The following is a 19,679-nucleotide window of genomic DNA, read 5'->3' on the forward strand; positions in this document are numbered from 1 at the left end:
CCCTCCTATTTTATAAACTATCATAACATCACAAAGGAAAAGAAAAATACACAACAATAGGTTTATCAATAGTATCTTCCATATCTGAATGATACATGTATATGCATCAACAATTTAAATGACCAATAAATGCTCTTCATACCTAATTGTCAATTCAAAAAAATAGGAAAAGGAAAAGAAAATTATATCAGGTTAAGAGGTGGGTGTATATTAACCAATTAGTTTGAAATAAATGATCATGGACACCTCATAGCCCAAAACAGTGAGAAACCCCAACATTTTTTTCTCATTTCCTCCAAAATCGATGAATAAATGATATCAAGTAAACAAAAATCGAAGTGACTAACCTGAATTTCTTAACACCATTATCTTGAATTAAAACTCATCAACGATATACGATTTTATATCCCTTCATCTTTAGAATATGACGTACAAAAAAGAAATGATATTAGAAACCACAAAAGGGGATGTATGTACTACTGCAACTATTCTACCTTTCCTACCTCGATCATTCATATCCTTCGCCATCAAACAAATGCAAATGGCTGAAGACGGAGTGATGAATGGCCTCCCCCCCCCCTTTATCCAATTGATACCATTTTCCAATCGATACTCTTGTGCTACCTACGCGATAGTGAGAAAGTGACAGAGACGGAATGGTGGTGGTGGTGTAGGTGTTCAACTTTTAGATCTAAAGGCACTGAAATGGATATGTAGAGCAAGAAGATGATTGTAAGGAAGAAGATAAAGGGGGAAAAGAAACAAACATGAGTTACCAATGATGTAGCGGTGGCGACGACCAAGTTGGTGCTTGGAAGACTTTCAGATCGTTGAAGTAGTATGGGTACGTGATAGCGGAGAAGGTGAAGTTATCTAGGGTTTATGATGATTTCATTTTACAAAAGATAAGTGATGGCAGTGTCGTGATGGATTTTAGGGTTTTTTAGAGATAAATGGTAATGTTTTTGGATTGGTGTCTAAGTCCATAACTATTTTTGTATGTACTTGACCCGATTATGAGCATGATCCTTTTGGGTTGCCTTCACCATAGCAATATGTAGGATGAATTAAGGAGAGAAAGGTTTAATTATGATTTATTAATATATTATGAGAATAATATATTAAAGGAGAAATCATATTGTTCAATTAATATTAGTCAAGAATTAATTAAGAATTAATTTTGTGGCTAAACGAGATTAATTAAACTTAAGGGACTGGAATTGTAATTATAAGATAATTGCAAGAGTGGGCTAATGGACTCCATAGAGTGGAGTGGATGAAATTTATGGGGAATCCCACAAGATTTCATCCATGACTCTAAAGAAAGGGATCCATGGGCTGCTTAGGGCCTAAGCAGTCAGATTAGGGTTTCCTAGTTGAAAACCCTAATAGCCTACATGTATATATACATCCCTAAGGCCCCAAAAACGTGTTAAGGAGTTCCTTTAGGGTTTCTTGATGTTTTGGGCAGCCTCCTCTCTTCTCCTCTTCATCCAAGTTGCTTAGTGGTGTTTGTGACTCCATTAGATGTGCAACACTTGAGGCACTAAGCTTTCTGAAGCAAATCAAAGCAAGGAATTGATTATTATTGCAATATAACAATCAAAGGTAATTACTAAACCCTTATTTCAGTTCTTATATAATGGATCTAGGGTTTATAGCTTTGGATATTCAATTGCATGTTCATTAGACAAACTAGATCCAAAAGCTATTAGGGTTTGTATGTACACCATAGGAATGATGTATTGCTCAAAGCCCATCAGAATGGTTGAAGGCAACACCATCTTAACCGAACTAACCTTATAGATTATATCTCCTATTGACCGATTCAATCGGCTGAATGTGAGGAATATACCAATTCAATTTGAAGTATTCATGTTTTAGAAGAGTAGAGATGAAACGTTATATTGACTCTTTGACTTGACCAAATAAATTTCAATCCATAAAGCTATTATAAATGCTGCTTTAAGGGGTATACCTCTGAAACTTTAGGATTTGAGGTTAAATGCTTATTAAGATATATATATATATATATATATATATATATATATATATATATATATATATATATATATATAATCGTCTGTTTAACAATAAGTTAAACTAATTTTAATTCGTTCTCATTAAAAAATATGTGTGAACGATATATTCAATCGTTTTCAACAAACCAAACTCACTGAATTCAATTGTAATTTTGTTTATATTATAATTTAGAGAGATACAAATTTATATATTAAACACCTTTGTGCAAATACTTATTTTCGATTCCAACTATGATTGTACTCTCAATATCAAAATACCTTACTCCACTGATGATTTAAACTTTGACTCACAACTATTTAAAATACATAATTACATTCATGTACAACGCACGAGAATACTCATATTTTATAATAAAAATATCTTACGGATTATGTATATACGTTAAAACTTTAAAGGAATTCATCCAAAGTAAAAAAACATTAATGTCTTTTAATAGAAAAGCGAGTAGAACCTATCTCATCTCATCTCATCTGTCACAATTAGGAATTTTTGTGCCTTGTAACCAACACTTAAACCAAATTATGAATCAGAAACATAAGAGCATGTATGATGCATACTCTATGACAACAGAACCTCAATCAGACACCCCATGCAAGCAATTCAAATAGTCATTAAGTAATTGGAAACCCTAGAAGTTCTTGTTTAAGTCCATTTTTGGACTAGGACTTCCTTATTGGGCCCAATGGACCAATAAGCTTCCAATTTGGCTATCTTAGGCTTAGAACTCTTAAATGGGCTCTAATTGGACCCACTTCCATTAATTCAATATTTTTGGCCATATTGGGCCTAGAGAGTAATAGATTAATTATATGAACCATTTTGGGCCATAATTAACCTAATATAGCCTAACAGGTCATAAAAATCACATTTATATTTTTTTTAGGGCCAAAAATCATCTAACCTAGCCATAATATGGGCTTAAGGGCAAAGAGCCCAAAAACCTCCTCTCACCCTCCCCATTCTTGGCCCAAGCCCAAAAGAAGAGGAGAGTTGACTTTATGAGTGCCACCTCACAATTGTTCAAGGGACTTCCATGTAAGGAGACTCAAACATCCAAGCACACACACACACACATTTCACTCTCCTTTCTCTCAAGGAAACTCTCTCATATCTCATCCATATTTTGAGATCTAAGGAGGATTCAAGGGGATTTTTACACAAAAATCATCATCTAAGGTAAGAAATCTCTTAGATCCTTAAGCTAGCTACTTCATTTCATCCAACAATCACCTCTTAATTCATTCAAACTCATGATCTAGCACCTAAGAAGCATCCATGTTCGAAATCTTCCAAGGAAGGTTGCTAAGGCTGAATTTCTTCTCATTTTCTTCCAAAAACCGAAACCACACCCAAAGGTGAGCTTCATACCCCCTCTTTTTCGGTTTTTATAAGTTTTTGTGGGGAAGAATACAAGCAAATGTGTAGATCTATGAGTATATGTATGCCTTGTGTGATTTTTATGCTTATATGTATGATCTTATGTGGTTGTGATGTTTATACTAGTAAAAAGAACTTAAAAATCGAGATCTACAATAAAAAGAATGAAATAAGTATAACTTATACCATTTCACACTAATCAAGTCTAGAAAAATAACCTAGTTGGTTAATATGAACATTTTTGGACTTAAAACCCATTTTTGGGCTCAAAATGCCAAAAATACAAAACTAAGGGGCCCAAAACGACAAAATATAAATTCTGAAGGTTGAGATGAGTCAAAACAGTTTCTAATAGGTATTTTCTGCATATCAACACTTTTGAAGGGTTAAAAATGTGAATTTTAAACATAATGGGCCAAAATGGGCTTTTCGGCCCAATGAAGCCCCAAATTGCGAGATTTTTGATTTGGAGGGGCTGAAACTGCACATTTCTGTAAAACAGGGGATTACTTGTGTACTAAAACTATTTCAAGGGCCAAAAATGCTTTTCAAATTAAAAAGGGACCAAAGATGCAAAAATCTTCCATCTTGGGCCAAAATTGGAAAAGTTGCGAAAATGGAGGTTTCTACCGAGAAAATTTCATTTTTGAAGGACTCAAGCTATTTATCAAGTAAATTTGTGCTAAAAATGTCTTTCCAATAAGTTTTGATACTAAAGTGTCAAGAAAAATAGTTTAAGGACTAAAATGGGAATTCTTTTATACAAAAAGGGTTAGAAGTGTAAATTTTATCCAAGAAGGGGCTTAAAAAGATAAATTCTAATTCTTAAAACAGCAAACCCCTTAAAATAAAAATACGAGTACTACGTTTACCGGCGAAACGTAATAATAATTACACTTTCAACACCAATATCGTTACCAAACGAATTGATTCGGTCTCGAATCAATAACAAATCAAAAATTAATAAACAATGGTACTTCAATACACACGCGGTAATTTACGAGAAGTCAATACACAATCTTTGGGCTCAAAAGTTTCAAATCGTGCTTGTTGGGCCTAGCTAGCCCAATGACATGATCTTTAGGCCCGAAGGGAACGCGCTTACATGTTATTGGGCCTTATATGACCTAATTCCGTGTAAAAAGACTTTCAATAGCTTTATTGTACTGTTGGACCTCAAGGGTCCTTTGGTATTGCTAGCAAAGTCGAGAAGTCAAATGCGAGTCGGGCCAAGTGCCTTTCGCATTCACGATAGCCTTGAACGACTTATGGAAATATCGAGGGATTCGTACCCTCTTTTCTCCTCAGTTGTGGGGCTATGAGAAGTCAGGGTGGTTGGATTAAGTGAGTCTTACGGACGACGCCAAAAGGATCGTTTGTAATTGGTAGTTATAAACTAGTCATTTTCATTAATGCGTGATTATAACGACTCACAACCCATAATTAATCTAATGTCACCTGGAATTATCGAATACAAACGTCGCATCGGCATAACAATAAATAAGACACGTAATTTGATGTATTAGGAAAGGGAATTCAACACTTTCACCTATGTGATGCATACAAAGTCTAACAATTATTCACATTTACAGAAATCAACAAGCATACTTACGGATCTTCACACTTTTTCTTATATACAATACTCTTTTCAGAAAATATCGGATTTTCTGGTGGTTTTCAAAATAATATAAATCATTACTTTTCAAACATTACTTATGAACTCACCAACATTTCATATGTTGACGTTTTTCCAAAATACTTGTATTCTCAGGTAACAGGTAAATCGAAAAAAATGTATCCAGTCATATCATGATGTTTTGTTTAATTAATATCGAACGGTTTATGTTTTGGAAATGTAATGTTTTAAAACAATGTACTGAATGTAAACAATATCGGTTGTAATATTTCAATCCATGGTGATGAATGATGTTATGATTCATGTATAATCATTAGGATGATATTCAATTAAGTCACAATAGCCCTCGGACGTTTCCGCCGTCTGGTTCGGGGGTGTGACATCATCTCATCTCACTATCTAATAAAAGAATAGTTTTATTCTCCTTCTGACATGTGTCATCTTATTAGCTCCTAATTAATACATATTTTATTCTCCTTTTGTTATGTGTCACCATATTATATCTCTTAATTAATGCATGTCATTTGTAAACATATTGATTCTTCATTTCAAATTTCAAATTTTAAATTTTCTACTTTAATTACATTAAATTAATAACATTAGAATAAAAATTAAAATAAACTTAATACAAATTATAAAGTGATATTATTTCAATTATTTATTTAAATCAATGATTAAAAATTATATAACTAAAAAATCTCTTAATTAATAATTTATTTAAAATAATTAATTAATAATTTTTAGTTTTTATTTTAAAAGTTTAATTAATTATATAAGTGTAGGTTATAAACTAATATTTACTCAATTAGTGGTGTCATCTCACTGTAAAACCTCTCCAACTTTTGCTCAATCAGGATAGTGCAAAGAGACAATTTGTGGGTGTCATCTCACTATAAAATCTCTCCATGTTTTGTTCAATCAAGAAAGTGCAACGAGACACAATATTTACATTATATATCTCAAATGGCTCTAAGCTTCAATGATGAGAATTCACTATTCAACTTCGTCGTGAAAGAAGGAAATGGTGTCAAAGGTCTCATGGACTCCGGTCTCACCGAGGTACCACGTCGTTTCATCCAACCACCCGACGAACGACTCGACAAGCAACATGCTGCAGCCCCATCGTCTGAAAACATGATCATTGATCTATCGGAGCTTGATGGACCTAACCATGATCAAGTGGTCAAGGCCATATCCCATGCTGCTGAAACTCTAGGCTTCTTTCAGGTGGTGAATCATGGTGTGCCATTAGAGCTCCTAGACTCGCTTAAAACTGCAACTCACAAGTTTTTTGACCAACCAGCTGAAAAGAAAGCGACATATCTCAAGGAGGTGAGCGATAATCCGATGATCATGTATGCAACAAGCTTTATTCCTGAGAAAGAGAAGGTTTGGATGTGGAGAGACTTTTTTAAAATGACATACACCAACGATGATGATGCCCTTCAGTATTGGCCTAATGAATGCAAGTAAGAACCCACCTTAAATTACTCATGAATTTCAAGAAAACCCTGATGATCGATGATTATGTGTATATATGCTTGTAATTTTGTAGGGAAGTGGTGCTGGAGTACGTAAAGACATCAACGGTGATGATGAAAAAACTATTACAAGTACTAATTGGAAACCTAGGAGTGAAACTAAACGATTCAAGACTTGATACACTTTTAGGTTCAAAGTCAGTGCACATGATCTTCTGCCCGACTTGTCCAAACCCTGAGTTAACTATAGGTGTTAGGAAGCACTCTGATAAGGGCACGCTAACAATGCTTCTACAAGATGACATTGGTGGATTATACGTGAAAAAAGGCGAAAACTTATCATCTGGAGACGAAGAGTGGATCGAGGTTCCACCCATCCATGGTGCTCTAGGCGTCAACGTTGGCGATATGTTACAGGTTAATTTCATGCTATATTACTAATGATTAAACTTCCTCCTTAAATGGATATATAACTTTTATTTGGTGTTTCATCATGTTAGATTTTAAGCAATGGAAGGTACAAAAGTGCAGAACACGTAGTGCGAACCACAAACACTGCATCAAGAGTGTCGGTCCCTATATTCAATGCTCCGCTTCCTGTTGCAATTATAGGACCCTTTCCGGAGCTGGTGGCTAGTGATGGGGTCGCTAGATACAGAGATATCAATTACAAAGAGTACACGAACAACATCGATATTGAGAAACCCTGTGGAAGAAAGATGGCTCTTGAATTCGTGTCTATTTAATTAAGCTTTTATTCTCCATTTTAGTGGAGTTATTATGTGTAATAAAGGACGACTTCTGTACTCAATAAAATATGTTTTGGATTTACTTAGCAATATTAAAAGCAATTTTGTCAATTTTTTATACCATGAATCAAACATCATCATATACTAAATCACAGGAATGTAAAGAAAAACTTACTTGAATTGTATCTAATCTTCACCTGGAAGATGAAGTCATGTTATTGACAGAAATTGATAACGATCACTACTAGTACTAGAAAAGTGATTCTTTTCCAATGGGAGAAAAATTCCGTCGGAAATACCGATGGAACAACGAGAGACTTAATTTAGGAACAATATGTGACGGCATAGCAACGGACGTGAGAAACGTCGGTGAATACTGCCGGACACGAATACAAAATTACTTTTTTATAGGCCGCCACATAAATACGTAAAAAATGCAATGTCTTGGATAGAACCCGGACGAATGACGAGACCGGGAAACAGCTTACCACTTCCTGTTTTAAGCCTAATGGAAAATACTACAATTAAAATTATTATTATTATTCGAGTGGTAAATATATTTTTCTCCGTTCGTATTTTTGCACATATTTCTCATACATATACATACATACATATACACTTGTATACTTACGCGTATACATATGCATACGTTCAATAATAAAGGTAATAATACCTATTGTTGCTGCTACAACTAATATTATTATTATTATTATTATTATTATTATTAAACTTTTGTCTTTTATATTGAAACCATTTTTCAAACCTACTTTTTCTGAAAATTAAAAAAAAAAGTCTAAAATGACTATATATATATATATATATATATATATATATATATATATATATATATATATATATATATATATATATATATACTAGCCGTTACCCGGGCAAAACAGCGGCGGCGAATAATTTATGAGCAATGGTTAATTAATTCGGTGAGTAGTTTCCTAGCAGCTATCATATCAAACCATAAAATTATTAAGTATTAACCAAGTTACAAAATATTGATAATTCTTTATTTCTTAAAATTCTATGATAAATCCATTTACGTGTCACTTCTATGCAAATGGAAAATAATTATTGTTTACTCTAAATAACTATAACATATTAACTTGTTCCAAAACTTTAACTGGTTTGATGAACAATAGGTTTATAATATTTAACTCTGTTTTTTATTTCCGTTCTGTCTTTTTTCTATAGGTCCTAAAATCAGATTTTGATTATAATTATAACACAAATGTTCATTAAAATACTGCATATTATCATTGCCCAAAAAATGAAAAGTTGGCTAATTATAATTGTAACACAGATGTTAAAATGGGCAATTTTATGCTAAAATTGACAATTTTAAATGATTTTATAAAATTAAAAGTTCACCCTCTAAAAATTGTTTTATGACAATCAACAAACATCAATATATACTTGTATTTATAGATATTTTCCTTCCAAAGTCAAAATTTCAATAACCTCAACAAATTATATTTATACCAAATTAAAAGTTCAACCTCTAAAGTTTTATTATGACAATCATCAATATTGTTGTTCACCAGAACATATACCACCTGTTTATAAGATTTTCTGTCTACTAAATATACAAATAGTTATAGCTTTGATATGAAATATTGATTTTAAATGCTCGGTTGCTTTAAAAGTTTGTAAAACGGATTCATATAAATTATGTAATAACTTAAAATAACTCTTATATTCACAAAACTAAAGTAAGTTCATTTAAAATAATACTTATATTCATTTAACTAAGAGTTAATACACTACTAAAGTTTATAAATTAATTTCATATAAATTATCTAACTTTCAAAGGAATCATTCAACTTTCAAAAAGAAGTCAGTTGTAGCCAAATTGTTAAAAAAAATAACTAAAAATGATTGAACGTCTATTATACAATAAAATTTTATTTTATATTTAAAATTCTTAATCGAAAGTAATATATATATTATGGGTAATTTTTCTAAATTTAAAGTCTTATATAAGTATAAGTACGTAATATTTATGGATATTTTTATAAACCCAAATACAAAATAAAGAACTATACAAAATAATTTATGATTAAAGGACAATTATACAAATTAGATATATTTTATGGATATTCCTCATACAAATACAATTAAAAATAACTAACTATATGTTCATAATTTGTTTACGCCTAAATGAATTTAGAGAAATCATATGTTTTTTATTCTTGGTAATAACTCATATGGGACCACAACTCTATGATGTAGCTGCATGTACAAGGATAAAAGAAGTAAACATCACCCATACAATCTCATGTGAGTATAAAACCCTTAAAAATCATCGTTAAAAAATAGGACAAAATCATAGTCAGGGGTAAAATGGTCGAAAATCATTAAAGAAGTCCAAAATAATTATTCTAAGACCTCTCTGTTATACAACACTCCATAAGACATATCATGCATCCACATTCAGCAGTATATACATTCTAATCTATATAATAAAGATAAAAATAACCCATACGATTACCAACGGTAAAACCGTCGAATCTCCCAATACCTCTCCAAAAAACACCCCAACCCAACTCACCTAATCTCTTCCTTGTTTCAATTTCCCTCCTACCATCTTCTTCGTTCCTATAACCCCTCCTCGATCTCTTCAAATCGTCACTCGATCCCTACGATTACACCAAATCATAAATTCAAATCTGCTTCTTGTATAAGATTGTAATCGATTTGCAACTCACAAAATCAATGTATATGGAAGGAAAAATAGAAAAGAATGGTAAGATTAAAAAATATATATACATACAAGTTGGAAAATAATAAATCATCAGTCTCGATACCTGTGTTTTCTAATGCATTAAGCTCTAAAAATTCCTACTTATCTGCAAGATAGCAAGTGCTAATATGATTGTAGTCATAATTCAAAAAGGACCTTGAAATCTTAAAATCATCAATAATATTATATATATAAATATTAGGATAATTAGACCAAATACATTTGTTAGTACAACTTAAAATTAATTATCAAACGTCAATCATCTATAATATTCGGGTTATTAGTCAACTGTTGAACTTGAAGTTTAAAATCATCAAACTAAAAAAAATTGTTTTAATGAATCTTTTAACATGACACCAGACAAACACACACATGTTTATATAATGATTTTTTCATTAATACTCACATCAGATTGCATTAGGATCCATGGTGAAAATGACATTAAAAAATAAAAAGATCTGTGAAACACTGAACTTACAGATCTTATTGAATGTGTAGTCGTGGTGGATAGACTGAAAAATGTATACATGCACATTAGTGAAACTATGAACCAAACTCCTTATCCCTTGAATAATTTGTGCAACAAATTGAGCATGATATGGACTTAAAAATGTAGATAACTCCTAATTCAAGGTAACATGGAATTGAAACTGTATTTAACCTAACCAAGAAGTAAAAATAAGATCACTACAAGAAACAGAACATTCCGTTCATTCTCTTGACCATGGCCTTATAATAGTTGTGATCAAGAAACTAAACAAGCTTCAAGTCAACTTTTAACATTTGACTAAACAAGCAACCTTTTTCTCAGTTCTTGAAACTGCTTCTGTAACTCGGCATTGCTTGTTTCAAGCAATGCTATTTTCTGTTTCAAAAGTTGAGAAAAAAATATTGTTTCATAAGTTTTGTACATATGTTCATTAAGGGTATTGACAAGAAATATAACAAATAACAGATTTCTTACTTGAAGCTCTTCAAATGGTGTGGAGGAGAAACCATGCTGTTTATGAGGAAACCTTGAATTTTTGCTAGTGTTATTTTCATCTTAGCTTCCACAATTCTTCTTTCTAAATCCCTGGGAGCAAATATTCATAACAAAAAGAGAAATAACATGTCAAGAGGTAACTATCAAGATTATATATATATATATATATATATATATATATATATATATATATATATATATATATATATATATATATATATATATATATATAAGTGTACATACAAAAAGAGAGGGAATTGATTGAAAGAGAAACTATAAAGTCCTAAAAATTACTTGCATCCTAGGACCATCAGCTTGTGTTCAACCTTTTGTCTCTGCCAGAAAAACTTTCCAAAATCAGCCTAGTCTTGAAATTAAACATCCATAAGAAAAGAAAAAAAAGAGTACATGAATTCAGGTTTTTTAGGTTTAACTCGCATGACTCATCTCGATTGAGTCAGGAGGTTGCTTCTATCCAGTGAGCCATTTCCACATATCTGGATTTTCCTACAACTGAAAAGTAAGTAAGATGGTAGTTAACCATGGATGTTAAAAGCATAATCTGGTAACTATTAGCAATAATATTTGTAGAATTTACAAGGTTAAGGACAGTAGTAGGTGATTTGATTCCTATATATGATGCAGCCATAAGTTCAATAGGAGGCGACTTTTCATTAAAGACATCCTTGCCCTTGGTTGCATCATCAGGCTCCATTTGATTATTTCGGATATAACATATGTATGTAACCATAAACAATCTTACAACATATGATTTTAAACCAAATAAAGTAATGAAGGTAAAAAAAATACATGTACAAGATCAAAGGATCTTTTCCCTATGTGCTCTAGTATTTCATAATTCTTCATTTCACGAGCTCTACCCTCCAATACTTTTCAGTCGGCTTTCTTAGGATTAATCCCATATAAAATACAAAAGATTGTCAAAACATATGTTTATTGGTGCCAATGACTCTAGCTATGGGCCCAAATAACTCACTTTAGATGTTTACTTGTTCTAAGAATCAAAACTCACCAAACATTAGCGGATAAAGAAAGCCAAGCAAGAGAGAGATGTATGGATAGGTCAACATACAGAAAAAGTCAATGATGAGTCAGAGCAAAGGAAAAAATGAAAAATTGAAGCAACTAATGATCGATTTCAGCAGAAATCAGCAAATGATAGCCCGATTTCAGCCATACATCGGCGATTTCAGCGTATTAGGGGGAGAGAAAAAAAAAGGAAAATTTGAAGAATGGTACATACCTGAAGCGACCTCTGTTATGCGAAAGTGGTACCAGAGGTGTAGGAGGGTAGCGATAAAAATGTGAAGGTGTAGGAGGATGGCGCCGGAGATGCAAGGCTGGAGAGCCGATGTGAAGAAGTGAAGCAACGGAGGTTTAAGAATTGAGAGAGAAAAGACGTTGATTAGGTTAGGGCAATTTTGGAAGCGTTTTTGTTTTTCAGATACCATTTTAAGGTGAAAGTGATGAAAATTGATGGGGGTAAACCGGAGTGGAGATGGAGAGGGCGGTGATAGATGCTTTTTGACGATGCATATTTTATGCTTCGGTGGTGGGTGGTTTTCCATGTTCAAGAAGGAGATGGAAGTAGGCGGAGAAGGAGCAACTGTGTAGAAGAGGAAGGGTTTTTAGAAGAGGTGATAACATAGGTTTGAAAACGACGGGTTTAACTTTTGTCAGTTTTTGTAGATGGCGATTTTTAAAATTCCAATTATGCGAATTAACTGGAGAGATACGAGGGAATTGTGAATTGTTGGTTTAGCTAGAGATAATACCAAGTTGGGAAAGTGGATGATTTCTATTTTTGTAACTTTTTGAATTTTTGAATGAGACGGGAATTAAAGAATGAGATAAGATTGGCTTCGGTAGTTGTACTATAAGCTTAATGGTTTGGACGTTTTAAATTTATTTTTGGAAATAGTAAGGTTTGTATAATAATATAGTAATATATATATATATATATATATATATATATATATATATATATATATATATATATATATATAAATCTTTCCAACAACTATTGTATACATCTATGGTCCAATGAGAATTAAAAAAAATCATTAATAATAAATATAAGGGTATAATAGTAATCTATACTATAATTAATTGGGTAAATTTATAATATCAAATAATATCCCCTTTAAATTAGGTTATCAATTTTACAACTTTATAACACCACCACCCTTTCCTCGTTTTCTCAAAATCCATCGTCCATAACCATTATCATCTTGGCTGCCGACCACCACCGTCATCATCTTCATCGCCGACTCTTCGTGCTTCCTTTCCACCACCGCCGGAAACCCAACAAGTCTTTGCCCTGTTTCTACTGCAGCATATGCCTCGACTTCGTTAAAGATCCGGTGGTCACTCTATACGGCCACATCTATTGTTGGTCGTGTATCTACAAATGGTTATCTTTCACCACCGATTCCGACGCCAAGAAACTCAAGGTCGCATATTCAAATATTGGTTTGCCTTCAACAATCAAATCGATGTAAGGTAAAAATCCTCTATTCTTAATTCTCATGATGGTCAATTGAATTATTAAAGATATATATATATATATATATATATATATATATATATATATATATATATATATATATATATATATATATATATATAATTTTATGGTTTTGTTGATTTTTTTCTCAAAACTAATGAAAGCATCAAAATAAAAGTAATATTTTATCTTCATCATCGAAAACGATTATTGTTTCAAAATGATCTTAGTAAGTTAAGGAAGAGAACCATAAATTACAATAAAATGGGATTAACATAATTGTCAGTTTGTTTTAATTTGTTTTTAGTGGGACTCAATTTCAAACAAACATTAAAATTGTTTTTGTTTGAGGGTAAGTGGATTTCCGAAATTTGTTTTTGATAGTATGTATACGGTAGTATTTTATAGGTTCAATTTGGTATTATGTGTCTATTTTTATATATACTTTTGTTGTAGCCTTGTAGCTTATTTACTTTTCAACTATTTGAATTCATTTGTTGAACACTATATTTTTTCTTCATTTCTCAGTAAGTCACCCTATGTGTCCGATTTACCCAATCAACACAGCAAACCAGAAAATTCTTTATTATTTTAATTTCATTAATTTTTTACATTATCTTTTGCTTGTTTGATGATAATGTCTAACAAATGTTTGTTGAAATGTCTAAAAGAAAATCTAAAAAATCTAACCATATGATATGCTATCTATCAGAATTAACAAGAACACATGTTTTATTTTATATTTATATTCTCATAGAATGAACAATCTCATGGAATGAACAGATTTTTGCATTCTGATGTTTTTTTAGGTTTGGGTAAATTACACCATTCGTCCCTTGTACACATACCAGAAAGCATGTTTAGGGTCTATTTTCAAAAATTAATTCGGACTGTCCCTTATTATTTTAAAACTTGCACGCTTCATCCCTCATTTATTTAAATTTGCACGTTGTATCCCTTTCCAACTATAAAATGGCTATAATGCCCTTAATATTTTATTATTACATTAATCATAAATTATTTTATATTAAAAAAAAAGAAATTAAATAACCTAACCCAGCCTTCATGTTCCCTTTGCCCTATTCCTTCTGCATTCCTTCTATCTCCTTCATTTCCCGGTTACTAAACCCCACCATCACTTCATCAGATTTATCTTTTGTCGAGGAACATCGTCTCAACGATTTCATCTCTTCCGGCGAGCATCAAGACACCCCAAATGAAGAACTGTTGATCGTTTTCTCTTTCTTCTCCGATCTCAATCAAGAACTGTCAGACTCTTTATTTCTTCTTTGTTCAAATCGGAGGCAGAGGTGGCCAGTATCTCCGGCGACATGGTTACGGAGGGAAGAGGGGATGAAGACCATTTTAAATTTGTTCAAATCGGCACCAAGTGCAGATCTTTCAGATATGATAAAATCTGAACGCTAGTTTCTTTCTTTCTTTTTTGTTTGTTTTATCAATTCCCAGGCTTCAAACTCATAAAGATGCAGGGGTGGTTTTCCATTTCTTTCTCTCATCATTGATTTTAATTTCGGAATTTATGGTGTGGATCTTAATACCAATTTTGATATGTATGTGTTTATTGGAGCTCTAGGGCTAGAACTCATGTGAAGCTACCAGAACACCTTATTGGACGAAGCTCTAGGTCCGAATCTGAGAGCGTTTCAAATAAAATGTAAGATATATTACTGGATTGTGGTCTAGAGGTGATTAGTATTGTCGGAATAGGTATATGGTGGTATTCTCGGAATAGGTAAGAGGTGGTGGTGACAGAATAAGAGAAGGAAACAGAGGGTGAAAAGAAGGAGAGTATGTGAAGTGGTGGGACCCACTGAGATGGTGGGGCGAAGGTGGTGTCGGAGGTGTTGGTGGTAGGTGGTGATGTCGGAGGTGTTGGCGGTTATATTTGGTGGTTTATGGAAAATCTTGAGATGGGAAAATGAAAATAGGTGGGCATGGATATTTTTTATTTATAATCTAAAACTGATAAATAAATAAAATAAAATGAAAAAAATAAATTATTAAGGGTAAAAAAAGTCATTTCATGTCAATAAGGACTAAGCGTGTAAGGAAAAACAAATAGAGGGGCGGTCCGAGTTAATTTTAAAAAATAAGGACTAAACACGCTTTCTGACATGTGCACTGGGGACGAATGGTGTAATTTATCCTTTAGGTTTTGAAGAGGTTGTCATTGACGTTGAACCTTACAACATTCTACTAGAATGGAATCTTGAATTCTGATTCTGTCACAATAGAATATTGAATTCCAAGTTAACTTAAGCAGTGTAATACTCAAGTATTACATTCTGTTATAATAAATTAAAAGTCTTTAATGTTTAACACATTCTATTAGAATTTATAGTTTTATTCTTTTAGAATATACTAAAAGTTTTAATATTTTAAAGTTGATTATGTTTTCTTTGTGGATATAGATTTTGAAGAGGTTGTCATTGATGTGGAAAAAAAAAAAAAAAGATGAAGAACGAGAGTTTTCTAGCAGAACGTATTCTGCCAGAATGTATTCTTTCAGAATGGATTAGTGTTTTTGTTAGATTTTGATGTTTTTATTTTTATTTTTTTAACCATTCTTAGTTTTAATCTTTAAAAATAAATATAATTCTTAAGCCATTATTAATCATTTTTTTCCAAGAATGAATGTAATAATTGTTTAGTCTTATTCTTTACGAATTAATGTAATCAGTGATTCTTAAAAAATAAAATACGTATTCTTTTGAAAATGTTATTCTTGATAATATGTTATATAATTCTTTAAGCATGTTAATTATAAAAAATATATTGAATGAACCATATTCTGCAAGAATAAAATCAAAAAATATATTTACTTGTTTATGTTTGACTCTTTATTATTCTGACAGAATAAAATCGGTTAATATTAGAAATTATAATAGAACTAGATCTGAGACCCATGTATTACATGAGTTTATTTAAAAGAAAAATTAAATACAAAATTCTAAACATTTAAGAAGTTTGAATTTATAAAAAAAACAATGAGAAAATATTGAATTATAAAAATTAAAGTATCTTTTTCTCTTTTATATTTTAAACAAATATTTTAGATAAATAAATAAAGAAAATTAATGAATCTTTAATTTAGTAACTTCAAAATTAAAAAAAAAAATTATTAATGAAATTGATATGTATTTATTATTACACTAGTTTATAACCCGTGAGAACATGGTTATAAAATTAATTAAATTTTCAGAATATAATTTAAAATTATTAATCAATTATTTCAAATAAATTATTTTAAATATATTATTAATTAAGAGATATTTTTAGTTATATAAAATTATAATCGTGGATTTAAATAAATACATGAAATTATATCATCTTATAATATATTTTAATTTTATTTTAATATTTATTCTCATATTATTAATTTAGTATAATTAGAGTGTGAAATTTAAATTTTGAAATTTGAAATAAAGAATCAATTATTAATTTAATGTAATTAGAATGAAAATTTTAAATTTTAAAATTTAAAATGGAGAATTAATAAATTGACATGAGGCATTAATGTCATATAATATTAATAAGGATTTCTAATATGGTGACACTTGTCAATAGGAAAATAAACTTATTCATTTATTAGGATATGGAGATTTAAATATTAGCTAGAATTTAATAAAATGAAAAAAAAAACCATAAAATGACATGTGGAATAAAAATTAATTTAAAATAACCACAAAACTACATGTGGCAAACTAAATAATAAGGTGACATGTGGCAAAAAGATCTTTATTTATTAGAGATGATTAAATTTGAATTAATTTAAAAAATTCAGATTTATAAAAAGACAATTAATTATCCCTTAAAATCGGAAATTTCCTTTTTTAATGTAGGTTAATTGACCAAAACACTTTTCTATTGAAATTTATGTGATTATATGATACATGTTACCTTATTGTAATATCGTAGATCCTTAGATCATGACCATTGATTTTATTCATCCATTGGTCCAGAATTATGCTTACGGGCACACAATAGATGTAAGAAACAAAATAACCTAGGTGTATATATATATATATATATATATATATATATATATATATATATATATATATATATATATATATATGCCTACGTATGTATATGAACGTGTGTGTATATCTTAACTATATTATAAAACATATTGAACTTTTCTTGAAATTTAAGAGATACATGTTTCATAATTTAATGTACAAATCTGTTATGCACAAACCACTCATCTTTTCATGAACAAAAACTAATTATGGTAAAAAAATTATCAACAGAATTATTTAAGGAAGAAAAATCAATTAAATTATGTTTCCTTTTTAAGGTAGACATGATGTTTGTCCAAAGGTTCCAAAGGTTGGACATGAAAATTTTCTAACATATTAGCTAGAAAATTTGTAGCCATTGAAATACTCAAATAACATTTTTTGGAAAAAAAAATCATTCGTCGAAAAAGTAATAATTGTGGCGATTGCTTTGGACGGGTGCACACAATGCGTGTATGTGTGTGTGTGTGTGTGTATATATATATATATATATATATATATATATATATATATATATATATATATATATATACACACACGTATGTGAATGTATACTTATGTGAATCTATGTAAATATGTATGTATATATATGTATACATTTACATGAAATTGTTGGTGTGTACGTGTTTCTATGGAAACCCATATCTTTATTATGTTCATCAAAACTCAGATCCATCAAAGCTGTGAGGTGGGTATTTTCTTGAGTCACAGGTAAATAGAGAAACGAGAGAGTAGATGTAACATCCATATTTAGAGGCTAGGATTCTTAGGCATTTAACTAAATTAAAATTAACATTATATAAAGATAGGTTTTTAGAAATTAGTTTGTAGAGGTAATTAGTTTGGCAAGTAATGATTAGTTTCAATTTAAAGATTTGTTTGTTTTAGAAAACATGTCATAATAAAAATAAGACATAGTGTATTCCAACAAACAATGTACTAGGGTTTAGTGTGTTTGGGAAAGGCAGGTGATGTCATAATAAAAATAAGACATAGTGTATTACATCACATCACAACCTCAATCTTGGCTGGGTCGACCAATATACATTGACGATGTGACCCAAAAACTGCACCTCGCGCAACCATAATTCACATTGGAGAATTTGGCATAAAGACTCTCCATCCTTAGGGTCTCCAACATTTCTCGCATATGCTCTTCATGTTTCACCTTGGTCTTGGAGTACACCAGAATATCATTAATGAATACAATCACATACCGATCTAGCATCGGCCTACAGACTCGGTTCATGAGATCCATGAACGTTGCTAGTTCATTGGTGAGCTCGAATGACGTCACCTTGTAATGACCATAACAAGTCCTGAAGGTTGTCTTCTGTACATACTCATCCCTGACCCTCATCTGATGGTACCTAAATCGCAAATCAATCTTAGAAAACCAACATGCACCCTGAAGTTGATCAGACAAATCGTCAATCCTCGGAAGTGGGTAATGGTTCTTTACTGTTATCTTATTCAACTCCCGATAGTCAATGCACATTCTGTATGAACCGTCATTCTTCTTCCCAAGCAGAATTGGTGCTCCCCACGGAGAAATGTTCAGATGAATAAAACCCCTGTCTAGCAGCTCCTGAAGCTACGTAGGCAACTCCTGCATCTCAGGTGGTGCCAAGCAATACGACTCCTTGGCTATCGGAGCCGCACCGGGTACCAAATCAATATGAAACTCAACCTGCCTCTTGGGAGGCACTCCTAGTAAATCCTCGGGGAATACTTCGGGGAAATCCCGCACGATGGGCACCCTGCTCAATTCTGATGTGCCCTCAACTTGTGTGTCTGCAACATAATCTAGGAACCCAAAACAACCTTGCTGCAAATATCTCTTGGCCCTCGCAGCTTAACAGAGAGTTGGCCCATGCAAAGCTCTCTCGCCAGGAATAACCAGTTCTCCCCTACTTGGGGTTTGAACTCTCACTAACTGCCGCTCGCAATCAATCATAACCCCTTTGGGGCTCAACCAATCCATACCGATGATAAACTTCGATCCTCTCAAGGGAATCGGCACCAAAGCAATAGAGAAACTCTTATTAAACAGGTTCAGGACACACCCCTGGTGAATCCTCGAAGC

The 19,679-nt window shown here is 31.7% G+C and overlaps 1 protein-coding gene and 1 long non-coding RNA gene across 2 annotated transcripts; one reads left to right on the plus strand and one right to left on the minus strand.

The window, feature by feature from the left end:
• The first annotated feature begins 5,964 nt into the window (after positions 1-5,964).
• Positions 5,965-7,368, plus strand: LOC111902368 (scopoletin 8-hydroxylase). Its single transcript, XM_052771471.1, has 3 exons — positions 5,965-6,525; positions 6,612-6,954; positions 7,038-7,368. Exons 1-3 carry the CDS (start codon positions 6,020-6,022, stop codon positions 7,281-7,283), a joined length of 1,095 nt encoding a protein of 364 aa, XP_052627431.1. The 5' UTR covers positions 5,965-6,019; the 3' UTR covers positions 7,284-7,368.
• A 2,666-nt stretch (positions 7,369-10,034) lies between these two features.
• Positions 10,035-12,850, minus strand: LOC111902370 (uncharacterized). The gene is made up of 4 exons (XR_002853756.3): positions 12,288-12,850; positions 11,318-11,536; positions 11,003-11,113; positions 10,035-10,903 (listed from the first exon to the last, which is right to left on the minus strand). It is a non-coding gene; the product is annotated as an uncharacterized LOC111902370 (long non-coding RNA).
• Between the last annotated feature and the right edge of the window lie 6,829 nt (positions 12,851-19,679).

This window comes from Lactuca sativa, chromosome 5 (assembly GCF_002870075.4).
Source record: "Lactuca sativa cultivar Salinas chromosome 5, Lsat_Salinas_v11, whole genome shotgun sequence".
In the NCBI taxonomy this organism is placed as follows: Eukaryota; Viridiplantae; Streptophyta; class Magnoliopsida; order Asterales; family Asteraceae; genus Lactuca; species Lactuca sativa.

Coding starts and splice junctions, on each gene's coding strand:
- LOC111902368 (XM_052771471.1), top strand. CDS start 6,020: ATGGCTCTAAGCTTCAATGATGAGAATTCACTATTCAACTTCGTCGTG. Junction 6,526..6,611: donor TATTGGCCTAATGAATGCAA/GTAAGAACCCAC, acceptor GTAATTTTGTAG/GGAAGTGGTGCTGGAGTACG. Junction 6,955..7,037: donor ACGTTGGCGATATGTTACAG/GTTAATTTCATG, acceptor TCATCATGTTAG/ATTTTAAGCAATGGAAGGTA.